Raw genomic sequence first — 12,273 nt, forward strand, 5'->3', positions numbered from 1 at the left:
ATGGGATAGCCTAGTATACATTTAGTCCCTGGTCAACGAAAAAATTATTCTAAACTCTTCAATTCGTTTGTCAGCTTTGTTAGAAGACGCCGTGTGATTTATGGGATATTTCAGAATTACATTTGTCATTGACCATTGTTTATATTTCGAATTTGATAATCAAAGATGTGAAAAAGAAAAAGCAGCAGTCGTTCCAGAAACTCTAAATATGTGTCTATAGACAGTTCGATTTCTTTGCCAATTAAGCATCACATTCAACGCAGATTTCCCTACTCCTTTTCCAGATTCACGAGAGACGGGTGAAGGTTTCATACCAAACACCTTTAGTCGGAAGACACTCCGTTCTCAAGGAATATCGTAGTGTTTTGGATATGCAAAAATCGTGAGCCGTCCCACAAATTTTAAGAAAGGAAACGAAAGCCTCTCTGAAAATATTGGCATCGATATCCATTGTCTCGAAAGTAAGCACACCCTTCGTGTGCAAGGAGAGGAGGATATAAATGACGGCCAGCATGTCCGACTATCATCACACATCCTCCTCAACAGTCTCCAAACAAGGATCCAAACAACCAAACTTACCAGAATGAAATTCGTAAGCGATTACTTGAATTTCAGTTTCCTTTCCCTTTTCAATTTTTTAGTTTACTGTCTTTGTTATGTCATAACAGATTATCGCTCTCGCTTTCTTGGCCCTGGCTTTGGCTGCACCACAAGGTGACAAGAAACCCATTGAAATTATTTCATCCAACAGCGAAATGAACGCTGATGGCAGCTACTCTTTCAAGTAAGCTCATTTGCAATTACCTTTTCTGGACTGCATTAAAAATCTGATAAACTCTTGCAGTTTCGAGAGCGCCGATGGCACAAAAATGTCAGAGAGCGGCAACCAGAAGAAAGTCGGACCCAAAGATGAAGATATTGGAACTGTTTCCAAAGGATCTTACTCGTACACTTCTCCGGACGGCGTTATCATCACTGCCAACTTGGTTGCTGATGAGAACGGTTTCCAGGCCACCGGTGATCATTTGCGGCATTTGCCCACTCCTCCCCCGATGCCCGAACATGTCGTGAAGATGTTGGCCGATTTGAAGGCTGCTGGTGTTCTGTAAGCCCGCGCATATATCACCCATCAACATGAAGCCACTCGAAAAATGTTTGAATATGTTGCCACTTTGTAAAGCCCAATGTAATTAGTCCTTTTTTTTTTTAAATAAAGAAAATTCATTTTCATTCAAACTGTTTTTCCTTCTTAACTGCTGGATGAAAGATGATTCCCTGGGTAATTGTTTGTGTTTTGAACGATTACTAGAATTAAGTTAAAGAATTTGGAATGCTGTCCGCGTTTTCTTATTTGTTTTAGTTTGAATGAATCATAACTGGTAAGATTTCGTCGAAATCCCAGTCAAAATTTTAAGTCCGATTTTGTTTTTAAAAAAAGTTGGTCTTAAAAAATAAGCCCGACAAAATAAGCCCGACTTTTTCGTTTGTTTAATTTTTTTCAAAAATCAAAATATAATTATTAAAATACATCACTGGGATAGAACATTTTATAAGAATAAAAAAATTGAATTCGTCTGTTCGTGAGACGCATAGTTTCTGAGTTATATGAATTCTAAATGGTTTTAGCGAAACCATTGTGATCCCGTTTTGTGTTATAATATCCATAATTAAGGTAAAACTAATTACATATCCAGAATTTACGCGTCATATCGGATTTAGTAATGGGTTTTTATCGACTTCCAAATCAAAATTGTTATTCGGTTTATTTCGATAATATGAACGGGGACGGGGGTAGTTTCAAGTTCGATTTCTAAGTGTTTCTCAACAGAAGTGCCGTACCTCTAAATAAATAAACGGTAAAACTGGAGAACGGGTATTGTTATAAAAAAAAAGTGTTTCCCTTATGTCATCGAACGAATTTTTATTATTGAAAATCGGCATCGTAAGGAGACTTTGGGAGAGTCCATTCTTCTTTTTAAGAGAAGGGAATGACCCTCAGCTTTCAGCCCGAGTGGGGTACATATAAGAAGAATCTGCTGACAACCATCATCACAATCCTCTCTCAGCCTTCTTCAGAAGAACAACAGGACAATCCAAAATTCGCAAAAATGAAATTTGTAAGTCGATCCTCCAACCGATTTCTTTAACTGCATCATACTTTTTAATCGTTTTCATTCTGGCGTTTAAACAGATCATCGCTCTCGCTTTCTTGGCTATTGCCATCGCCGCACCGCAAGGAGACAAGAAGCCCATTGAGATTATTTCATCCAACAGCGAGATGAACGCCGATGGAAGTTACACTTTCGAGTAAGTTCAACTACTCATTTTTGTACCTCTTTTTTGCTGGAAAAGATCAACTTCTATTTATTTACACAGTTTTTGAGCGCTGATGGCACAAAAGTATCAGAAAGCGGTAGCCAAAAGCAAGTTGGACCTAAACCCGAAGACATCGGCACCGTCTCCAAGGGATCTTACTCTTTCACTACCCCCGATGGTGTTGTCATCACTGTAAACTGGGTTGCTGATGAAAACGGTTTCCAAGCTACTGGAGATCATTTGCCCACTCCTCCTCCGATGCCCGAGCACGTCGTGAAGATGTTGGCCGATCTGAAAGCTGCCGGTGTTCTGTAAACCTGTGCATATATTACCCATCAACATGTATATTAAACAACCAAAAATGAAATTGCTGTGATCCCTTTGTACCACTCTAAAGTCTCCCAACTTTTCTGGGAGAAGAATACATAATAAACGTCTAGTTCCGTAAAACCGATTCTCTTTTACTTATTACAAAAGCCGACAAATTGCAGCCGTTTGTAAATGAAACAGTTAAGACTTCATGCTTACTTTTGTATGGCAATTAACCCAACCTCATCATCCACAGAATATGTTTGTCGCGACTGATTTTCACTTTTTACGCAATGATGCTACTTCCGCTTTTTACGCAGACTTCATAGTGAACAACATAATGAAACAAACGTCTAGTTGTGGTTAACGTTTTTATATTAAACTATACCGTTGTCATGCAATTGAAGCATATGAAATGCTGCTAGTTTGTTATTCCGGAATAAAGTCCCTTCCCATCAGATCTGTTGGCTTTTATTAAAACATCGTATTCTGAAATTTCCTATGAAGGCTTGCTCGTTGACAGTAATCTAGTAACCTAATGTTGTGGAACGAAACTGTGAATGCCACAAATAAGAAAAAATTTACTCTGAACAAAACTCGTTTCTTTCCTCAATTTTTCTAAACTCATACAAGCCTCCATCGACGTTTGCTGACATTTTTGTGGAGTCTCTAGCTTGACCGCAGAGATGCCTCTAATGGCTCCATGCCAACTTTTATTTCAGTGAAAGGCCACCAACTCTCGGTTGCATACTGAAGTTCGGAACATTGACGTTTCTTTCTCCGTTTCTGTTTGGCACGGATTTTCTGCGGAATGAACGGAATCCCTACACTCATTCAGAAAGTGGAAAGAACCTTGAATTTCATACCGCCGACGAATATAAAATGATGGTTTCTACTGGAATAACATCACACTTCATTCTCAGCTTTCCTCAGAAGAGCAACAGAATCCCACCACTTGTTGAAAATGCAATTGGTAACGTTAAAATTTAAACACAATCTGTAATCCATTTACTTCCTTGTGTTGTTAGTGTTTAATCTATTCTCGTTGTTGCACAACAGTAGATCATCGCACTCGCTTTCTTGGCTGTGGCTTTTGCTGCACCTCAAGGAGACAAGAAGCCCATTGAAATTATCTCGTCCAACATCGAAGCAAATGCTGATGGAAGCTATTCTTTTGCGTAAGTTATTTCTTCTCTATTGTCTGATTTGTGTATTTAATCCACAATGGATACCAATTACGTCTACAGATTCGAGAGTGCCGATGGCACGAAAGTGTCAGAGAGCGGCAGCCAAAAGCAAGTCGGACCTAAACCCGAAGATATCGGAACCGTCTCTAAAGGATCTTATTCTTTCACTACTCCCGATGGTGTCGTCCTCACGGTCAACTGGGTCGCTGATGAGAACGGATTCCAGGCCACTGGTGATCATTTGCCAACTCCTCCTCCCATGCCCGAGCATGTCGTGAAGATGTTGGCCGATCTCAAAGCTGCTGGTCTTCTGTAAATCTGTCTATACATTACTCATCATTTTGACGCCGTACAACCGAGATTTTGGATCCGTCTTCATTTTGTAAAAATTCAATTGTTTCCCCTTATTTCCGCCTAGACAAAATACAGAGAAATTTTTTCATTTAAAATGTTTTCGTATTATATTAACTGAAAGACAAACGATTCATACGTGCCAGGCCATTCTACGAGTGATTAGGCTGGCAACGTTAAAATTAAGGCATTTGGAGTGCCGCCTGCCATTCGTCAAAGAAAATAGCTGAAAATACTATATTGTGCGTTTCTATACTGTGTTATAATGAGGATAAGGTATCATTTATAAAGGGAATATTGGATGCCCCTCTTTCCGAGAGACGTACAACAATACGCTTTTTTTTCAGTTCAAAAACTTGAGTCGAGTAAAGAGTTAAACAGCTTTATTGCCACAAGGAAATCTTGCTGAACAAACACCGCCCTGAGAAGTTTTAATAAATGAAATGTCGTCCATTTCAAATAAATCTTTCCAAGTTTGAAACATTTCCAACGCGTCCCCGGTTGTCGTTGCAAAGTAGTAGAATCAGTATCATTTTCTTCGGAATTATAATACGATATTATAAGTGATGAAAATAAAATGTTACAATGCTGCACTTCACTCGTTTCAAACATTACCATGATTGGGACCGTTGGTGGCTATCGTGCTTTTACTCAACTTTCACTCGAAGAGACATCCATTCGAAAGCATTCGCCTAGCTACCTTTCTGATGAGGAATCACAGAGTAATAGAATGCTACCGTCCGAAGTTTTTGAGTGGAAGTCGGATCGGGAGAAGACTTTGGGAGAGTCAATTCTTCCTCATAAGAGAAGGGAACGACCCTCAGGTTTCGGCTGTCTGGGGTACATATAAGAAGAACCTACCGACAACCATCAGCACAATCCTCCCTCAACCTTCTCCAGAAGAACAACAGGATAATCCAAAACTCGCAAAAATGAAATTCGTAAGTCTTTCTTCAGCAGATTTCTATTACATGTTCATACTTTTAAGACGAATTCATTCTGGCATTCGAATAGATCATCGCTCTCGCTTTCTTGGCTGTTGCCATTGCTGCACCACAAGGAGACAAGAAGCCTATTGAAATTATCTCATCCAATAGCGAAATGAACGCCGATGGAAGCTATTCTTTTTCGTAAGTTAACCCTTCAATAATAATAATTTACGACGACTTGTTACATTAGGAATGAATTTCATCTCCATGTCACAGTTTCGAGAGTGAGGATGGTACCAAGGTGTCGGAGAGCGGTAGCCAGAAGCAAGTCGGACCTAAGTCCGAAGACATTGGAACCGTCTCCAAAGGATCTTACTCTTACACTTCTCCCGATGGTGTTGTCCTCACCGTCAATTGGGTCGCTGATGAAAATGGATTCCAAGCCACCGGTGATCATTTGCCTACTCCTCCACCCATGCCCGAGCACGTCGTGAAGATGTTGGCCGATCTGAAGGCTGCTGGTGTTCTGTAAACCTGCACATATATTACTTATCAACATGTAAATCACACAACCAAAAACTAAATTGCTCCGATCACTTTGTGCCACTCCAAAGGCTCCCAACTTTTTCTGGGAGTAAAATACATAATAAACGTCTAGTTCCGTAAAACCGATTCTCTTTTACTTATTACAAAAGCCAACAAATTGTTGCCATTTGTAAATGAAACAATAAAGACTTCTTACTTGCTGATTGATGTATGGCAATAAATCCAAGCCCATCATCCAAGGAATATGTTCTTTCGCGACCGACTTTCGCTTTGTGCGCAATGATACTATTTCCGCTTTTTACGCAGGCTTGATAGTGAACGAGATAATAAGGCAAACGTCCAATTGTGATTAACGTTTTCATTTTTGAATATGGCGTTGGTATGCAATAATAAAACATGCATATGCATATGCATATGCATAATAGAATGCTGCTAGTTAGTTTTTTCTAAATTAAGTTCCTTCCCATCAAATCTCTTGGCTTTTATTAAAACATCGTATGTTGTAAGTTCTTGCAAAGGCTTGCTCGTTGACAGTAACCTAGTAGCCTAATGTTGCGGAACGAAACAGCGAATGCCGCCAATTAGGAAAAATTTACCGTAAAGAAAACCCACTTTTACTCCCATTTTTACTCTATTGCGCAATTGCTTCCATCGACACTGTTGACATTTTTGCGGGGGCTCCAAACTGACCGCAGAGGTGAGTCTAATGGCTTCTGTGAAAGGCCACCAACTCTCGGTTGCTTACTGAAGTTCGGAACATTGACGTTTCCTTCTCCACATCAGTTTGGAACGGATTCTTTGTGAAATGAACGGAATCCCTACACCCTTTCAGAAAGTGGAAAGGCCCTTGAATTTCATACCGCCGACGAATATAAAATGATGGTTTCTACTGGAATAGCATCACACTTCATTCTCAGCTTTCCTCAGAAGAGCAACAGAATCCCAATACTTGCTAAAAATGAAATTGGTAAGGTTTAATCAAATGAAATCTTTAATTCATTTACTTCTTTGTGTTTTTCTCGTTGTTGTAAAACAGTCGATCGTAGCTCTCGCTTTCTTGGCTGTGGCTTTTGCTGCACCTCAAGGAGACAAGAAGCCCATTGAAATTATCTCGTCCAACATCGAAGCAAATGCTGATGGAAGCTATTCTTTTGCGTAAGTTACGTCTCTTCTCTGTGTGACCTGTGTATTTAATCCCCAAATGGATATCAATTACGTCTACAGATTCGAGAGCGCCGATGGCACGAAAGTTTCAGAAAGCGGCAGCCAGAAACAAGTCGGACCTAAACCCGAGGACATTGGAACCGTCTCTAAAGGATCTTACTCTTTCACTACTCCCGATGGTGTCGTCCTCACCGTCAACTGGGTCGCCGATGAGAATGGATTCCAGGCCACCGGTGATCATTTGCCAACTCCTCCTCCCATGCCCGAACACGTCGTGAAGATGCTGGCCGATTTGAAAGCTGCTGGTCTTCTGTAAACTGTTCCCATATTACCTGCACAAACATGATCCAATTAGTGTCCCAATCGCTTTGTACAAGTTTCGCAGTGTTGTCCATTTTTTTCTCTCGTGAAAATACATCCAATTTTACTTCCGTAAAACCCTTTCCTTAATTTCTCTTGCGAGGTGGCGAAAACAATTAATGATGAAATAGAATAACGATTCTAGCAAAAACTTGATGTGTAATGTTTTTTTTTATTCAAAAGGCGGAACGCAGCGAAATAGTTTGTTGCCGTTTATAGAACGAAATTAATAAGGTAGCAATATGTATAGAAAAAATGGCCTGTCGACAAACCGACTTCGAATAACTTGTCATTAAAATCCCAATCATCCATAAATTGGTTATAAGGGACGTCTTAAAAAATGTGACATTATAAAGAGCGGAATCTTGCTTCGTTTGAAATTCAAGTGCCGAATACACTTACGTCACAGAAACACGCTAGGGATGCAACAGGTGTAACTTTATTTTCTACTAATGTGATAGGCTAGGATATATTTTTAGTCCCTGGTCAATGAAGAAATTATTCTCAAACTTTTTAATTCGTTTGTCAGCCTTGTTTGAAGGTACCCTTTTTAAACCTAAGTTTTTATTCATCCAATTATCGGTGATTTATGGGGTTTAAAACTTACATTTGTCGTTGACCGTTGTTTATACTGTATTTTATATTTGATAATCAAAGATTTGAAAAAGAAAAAGCAGCTGCCATTGCCCAAATTTGAAATATGTGTGTATAGGCAGTCCGATTTCTTTGCCAATTAAGCTATCACGTTTAAGGAAGATTTCCCTCTTCCATTGCCAGACTCACGAGAGAGGGGTGAAGGTTTCATACCAAACACGTTTAGTCGGAAGGCAATCCGTTCTAAAAGGAATCTTGTAGTGTCTCAAAGATGCAATAATCGTGAGCCGTCCTACAATGTAAAGTAAGGAAACGAAAGCCTCTGTCTGTATTGGCATCGATATCCATAGTCTCTGAAGTGAGCACACCCTTCGTGTACAAGGAAAGGAGGGATATAAATGGCGGCCAGCACGTCCGACTATCATCACACATCCTCCTCAACAGTCTTCAGTCAAGGATCGAAACAACCAACCTTACCAGAATGAAATTCGTAAGTGATTACTTGAATTTCAGTTTCCTTTCCCTTTTCATTCTTTAGTTTATTATCTTTGTTATTTCATAACAGATTATCGCCCTCGCTTTCTTGGCCGTGGCTTTGGCTGCACCACAAGGTGACAAGAAACCCATTGAAATTATTTCATCCAACAGCGAAATGAACGCTGATGGCAGCTACTCTTTCAAGTAAGCTCATTTTCAATTACTTTTTCTGGACTGCATTAAAAATCTGATAAACTCTTGCAGTTTCGAGAGCGCCGATGGCACAAAAGTGTCAGAGAGCGGCAACCAGAAGAAAGTCGGACCCAAGGATGAAGATATCGGAACTGTCTCCAAAGGATCTTACTCTTACACTTCTCCCGATGGTGTTGTAATCACGGTCAACTGGGTCGCTGATGAGAACGGATTCCAGGCCACTGGTGATCATTTGCCAACTCCTCCCCCCATGCCCGAGCATGTTGTGAAGATGTTGGCCGATTTGAAGGCTGCTGGTGTTCTGTGAGCCCGTGCATGCATCCCCTATCAACTTGAAGCCACTCGAAAAAAAGTTTTGAATATGTTGCTACTTTGTAAAGTCCAATGTAATTAGTCCTTTTTTTTTAATAAAGAAAAATTCATTTCCAATTCACATTGTTTTTCTTCTAAACTGCTAGATGAGAGATGATTCCCTGGGCAATTGTTTGCGTTTTCAACGATTACTAGAAATAAGTTAAAGAATTTGGAATGTTGTCCGCGTTTTCTTATTTGTTTTATTTTGAATGGATCATAACGGGTAAGATTTCGTCAAAATTTTAAGTCCGATTTTGTTTTTAAAAAAGGTTGGTCTTAAAAAATAAGCCCGACAAAATAAGCCCGACAAAATAAGCCCGACTTTTGAATTCGTTAAATTTTTTGTTTTCAAAAATCGAACTATAATTATTAAAATACATCACTGGGATACAACATTTTATAAGAATAAAAAAAGTTAAATTCGTCTGTTCGTAAGGCCCATAGTTTCTTCGATAATATAAACAGGGACGGGGGTAGTTTCAAGCTCGATTTCTAAGTGTTACCCGATAAGTGGGTGCCTTATGTCATCGTTCGAAGTTTCTTTTTGAAAATGGGCATCGTAAGGAGGCTTTGAGAGAGTCCATTCATCTTTTTAAGAGAAGGGAACGACCCTCAGCTTTCAGTCCGAGTGGGGTACATATAAGAAGAACCTGCCGACAACCATCATCACAATCCTCTCACAGCCTTCTCCAGAAGAACAACAGGATAATCCAAAATTCGCAAAAATGAAATTCGTGAGTCTTTCTTTAGCAGATTTCTATTACAAATTCATACTTTTAAATCGTTTTCATTCTGGGGTTTAAACAGATCATCGCTCTCGCTTTCTTGGCTGTTGCCATTGCCGCACCGCAAGGAGACAAGAAGCCCATTGAGATTATTTCATCCAATAGCGAAATGAACGCAGATGGAAGCTACGCTTTCGAGTAAGTTCAACTACTCATTGTTGTCCCTCTTTTTTGCTGAAAAAGATCAACTCCGATTTATTTACAAAGTTTTGTGAGCGCTGATGGCACTAAAGTGTCAGAGAGCGGCAACCAGAAGCAAGTCGGACCTAAGCCCGAGGATATTGGAACTGTATCCAAAGGGTCTTACTCTTACACCTCCTCCGATGGAGTCGTCATCGGTGTCAACTGGGTTGCCGATGAGAACGGTTTCCAGGCTACCGGTGATCATTTGCCCACTCCTCCCCCGATGCCCGAGCACGTCGTGAAGATGTTGGCCGATTTGAAGGCTGCTGGTGTTCTCTAAACCTGTGCATATATTGCCCATCAACATGTAAATCACACAACCAAAAATGAAATTGATCTGATCACTTTGTATCACTCCAAAGGCCCCCAACTTTTTTTGGGAGTAGAATACATAATAAACGTCTAGTTCCGTAAAACCAATTCTCATTTACTTACTACAAAAACCAACAAATTGTTGCCAGTTATAAATGAAACGGTCAAGGCTTCATACTTGCTGATTTATGGCAATAAACCTAATCTCATCATCTACGGAATATGTTTTTTCGCGATCAAATTTCACTTTTTACGCAATGATGCTATTTTCCGATTTTTACGCAGATTTCATTGTGAACAACATAATGAAACAAACGTCTAGTTGTGATTAATGTTTTCATATTAAACTATAGCGTTGGCATGCCATTAAAGCATACGAAATGCTGCTAGTTAGTTTTTCCGGAATAAAGTCCCTTCCCATCAGATTTGTTGGCTTTTATTAAAACATCGTATTCTGAAATTTCCTATGAAGGCTTGCTCGTTGACAGTAATCTAGTAACCTAATGTTGTGGAACGAAACAGTGAATGCAACAAATTAGAAAAAATTTACTCTGAACGAAACTCGTTTCTTTCCTCAATTTTGCTAAACTCATACAAGCCTCCATCGACGTTTCCTGACATTTTTGCGGGGTCTCTTAGCTGACCGAAGAGATGCCTCTAATGGCTCCGTGCCAACTTTTATTTCAGTGAAAGGCCACCAACTCTCGGTTGCATACTGAAGTTCGGAACATTGACGTGTCTTTCCCCACTGTTTGGAACGGATTTTCTGCGGAATGAATGCAATCCCTACACCCATTCAGAATGTGGGAAGGCCCTTGAATTTTAGACCGCCGACGAATATAAAATGATGGTTTCTACTGGAATAACATCACACTTCATTCTCAGCTATCCTCAGAAGAGCAACAGAATCCCAACACTTCTTAAAAATGAAATTGGTAACCTTAAAATTTAAACCTAATGTTTAACTCATTTACTTCCTCGTGTTCTTGGTGTTTAATCTATTCTCGTTGTTGTACAACAGTCGATCATCGCTCTCGCTTTCTTTGCTGTGGCTTTTGCTGCACCTCAAGGAGACAAGAAGCCCATTGAGATTATTTCGTCCAACATCGAAACAAATGCTGATGGAAGCTATTCTTTTGCGTAAGTTATTTCTTCTCTATTGTTTGACCTGTGTATATAATCCACAAATGGATACCAATTTCGTCTACAGATTCGAGAGCGCCGATGGCACGAAAGTTTCAGAAAGCGGCAACCAGAAACAAGTCGGATCTAAACCCGAAGACATTGGAACCGTCTCTAAAGGATTTTACTCTTTCACTACTCCCGATGGTGTTGTCCTCACCGTCAACTGGGTCGCTGATGAGAACGGATTCCAGGCCACCGGTGATCATTTGCCAACTCCTCCTCCCATGCCCGAACATGTCGTGAAGATGCTGGCCGATTTGAAAGCTGCTGGTCTTCTGTAAACTGTTCCCGTATTACCTGCACAAACATGATCCAATTAGTGTCCCAATCGCTTTGTACAAGTTTCGCAGTTTGTTGTCCATTTTTTCCTCGTGAAAATACAGCCAATTTTTCTTCCGTCAAACCCTGTCCTTAATTACTCTTGCGAAGTGGCGAAAACCCTTGCTTTACAGAATAACGAATCTAGGAAAAACTTGATGTGCAATGTGTTTGTTTTAATTCAAAAGACGAAACGCAGCGGAATAGTTTGTTGCATTTTATAGAACGACATTCATAAGGTAATAATATGTATAGAAAAAAAAATGGTCTGCCGACAAAGCGGCTTCGAATAACTTGTCATTCAAATTACAATCATCCATAACTTGGTTATAAGGGATGTCTTAAAATGCGACATTATAAAGAACGGAATCTTGCTTCGTTTGAATTCGAAGTACCGAATACACTTCCGTCACCGAAACAAGTTAGGGATGCAAAAGATGTAACTTTATTTTCAACCAATGGGATAGCCTAGTATACATTTAGTCCCTGGTCAACGAAAAAATTATTCTAAACTCTTCAATTCGTTTGTCAGCTTTGTTAGAAGACGCCGTGTGATTTATGGGATATTTCAGAATTACATTTGTCATTGACCATTGTTTATATTTCGAATTTGATAATCAAAGATGTGAAAAAGAAAAAGCAGCAGTCGTTCCAGAAACTCTAAATATGTGTCTATAGACAGTTCGATTT

The 12,273-nt window shown here is 39.8% G+C and overlaps 4 protein-coding genes across 11 annotated transcripts; all 4 read left to right on the forward strand.

Annotated features, from left to right (window-relative positions):
* Window positions 1-538: 538 nt before the first annotated feature.
* LOC130691618 (endocuticle structural glycoprotein SgAbd-3-like) lies at window positions 539-1,109 on the forward strand. Its single transcript, XM_059495130.1, has 3 exons — window positions 539-592; window positions 669-784; window positions 845-1,109. Exons 1-3 carry the CDS (start codon window positions 584-586, stop codon window positions 1,107-1,109), a joined length of 390 nt encoding a protein of 129 aa, XP_059351113.1. The 5' UTR covers window positions 539-583.
* A 921-nt stretch (window positions 1,110-2,030) lies between these two features.
* On the forward strand, window positions 2,031-10,120 carry LOC130691615 (endocuticle structural glycoprotein SgAbd-3-like). 7 transcript variants are annotated; one of them, XM_057514584.2, is made up of 3 exons: window positions 2,031-2,117; window positions 5,178-5,293; window positions 5,369-5,760. In XM_057514584.2, the coding sequence occupies exons 1-3, from the start codon at window positions 2,109-2,111 to the stop codon at window positions 5,622-5,624; spliced, it is 381 nt and encodes a 126-aa protein (XP_057370567.1). In that variant the 5' UTR covers window positions 2,031-2,108; the 3' UTR covers window positions 5,625-5,760. The 7 variants fall into 7 exon arrangements, with proteins under 7 accessions (XP_057370567.1, XP_059350992.1, XP_057370566.1 ...); XM_059495009.1 differs by lacking the exons at window positions 5,178-5,293; window positions 5,369-5,760 and adding exons at window positions 9,608-9,723; window positions 9,793-10,120 and having other exon boundaries at window positions 2,045-2,117; XM_057514583.2 differs by lacking the exon at window positions 2,031-2,117 and adding an exon at window positions 5,014-5,104.
* On the forward strand, window positions 3,552-7,153 carry LOC130691607 (endocuticle structural glycoprotein SgAbd-3-like). 2 transcript variants are annotated; one of them, XM_057514569.2, is made up of 3 exons: window positions 3,552-3,598; window positions 6,675-6,793; window positions 6,863-7,153. In XM_057514569.2, exons 1-3 carry the CDS (start codon window positions 3,590-3,592, stop codon window positions 7,116-7,118), a joined length of 384 nt encoding a protein of 127 aa, XP_057370552.1. In that variant the 5' UTR covers window positions 3,552-3,589; the 3' UTR covers window positions 7,119-7,153. The 2 variants fall into 2 exon arrangements, with proteins under 2 accessions (XP_057370552.1, XP_057370551.1); XM_057514568.2 differs by lacking the exon at window positions 3,552-3,598 and adding an exon at window positions 6,569-6,605.
* Window positions 10,121-10,991: 871 nt separating the features above from the next.
* Window positions 10,992-11,547, forward strand: LOC130691604 (larval cuticle protein 1-like). The gene is made up of 3 exons (XM_057514563.1): window positions 10,992-11,015; window positions 11,102-11,220; window positions 11,291-11,547. The coding sequence occupies exons 1-3, from the start codon at window positions 11,007-11,009 to the stop codon at window positions 11,544-11,546; spliced, it is 384 nt and encodes a 127-aa protein (XP_057370546.1). The 5' UTR covers window positions 10,992-11,006; the 3' UTR covers window position 11,547.
* The last annotated feature ends 726 nt before the right edge of the window (window positions 11,548-12,273 follow it).

The sequence above is a fragment of the Daphnia carinata genome, chromosome 1, assembly GCF_022539665.2.
Source record: "Daphnia carinata strain CSIRO-1 chromosome 1, CSIRO_AGI_Dcar_HiC_V3, whole genome shotgun sequence".
Taxonomy (NCBI): domain Eukaryota; kingdom Metazoa; phylum Arthropoda; class Branchiopoda; order Diplostraca; family Daphniidae; genus Daphnia; species Daphnia carinata.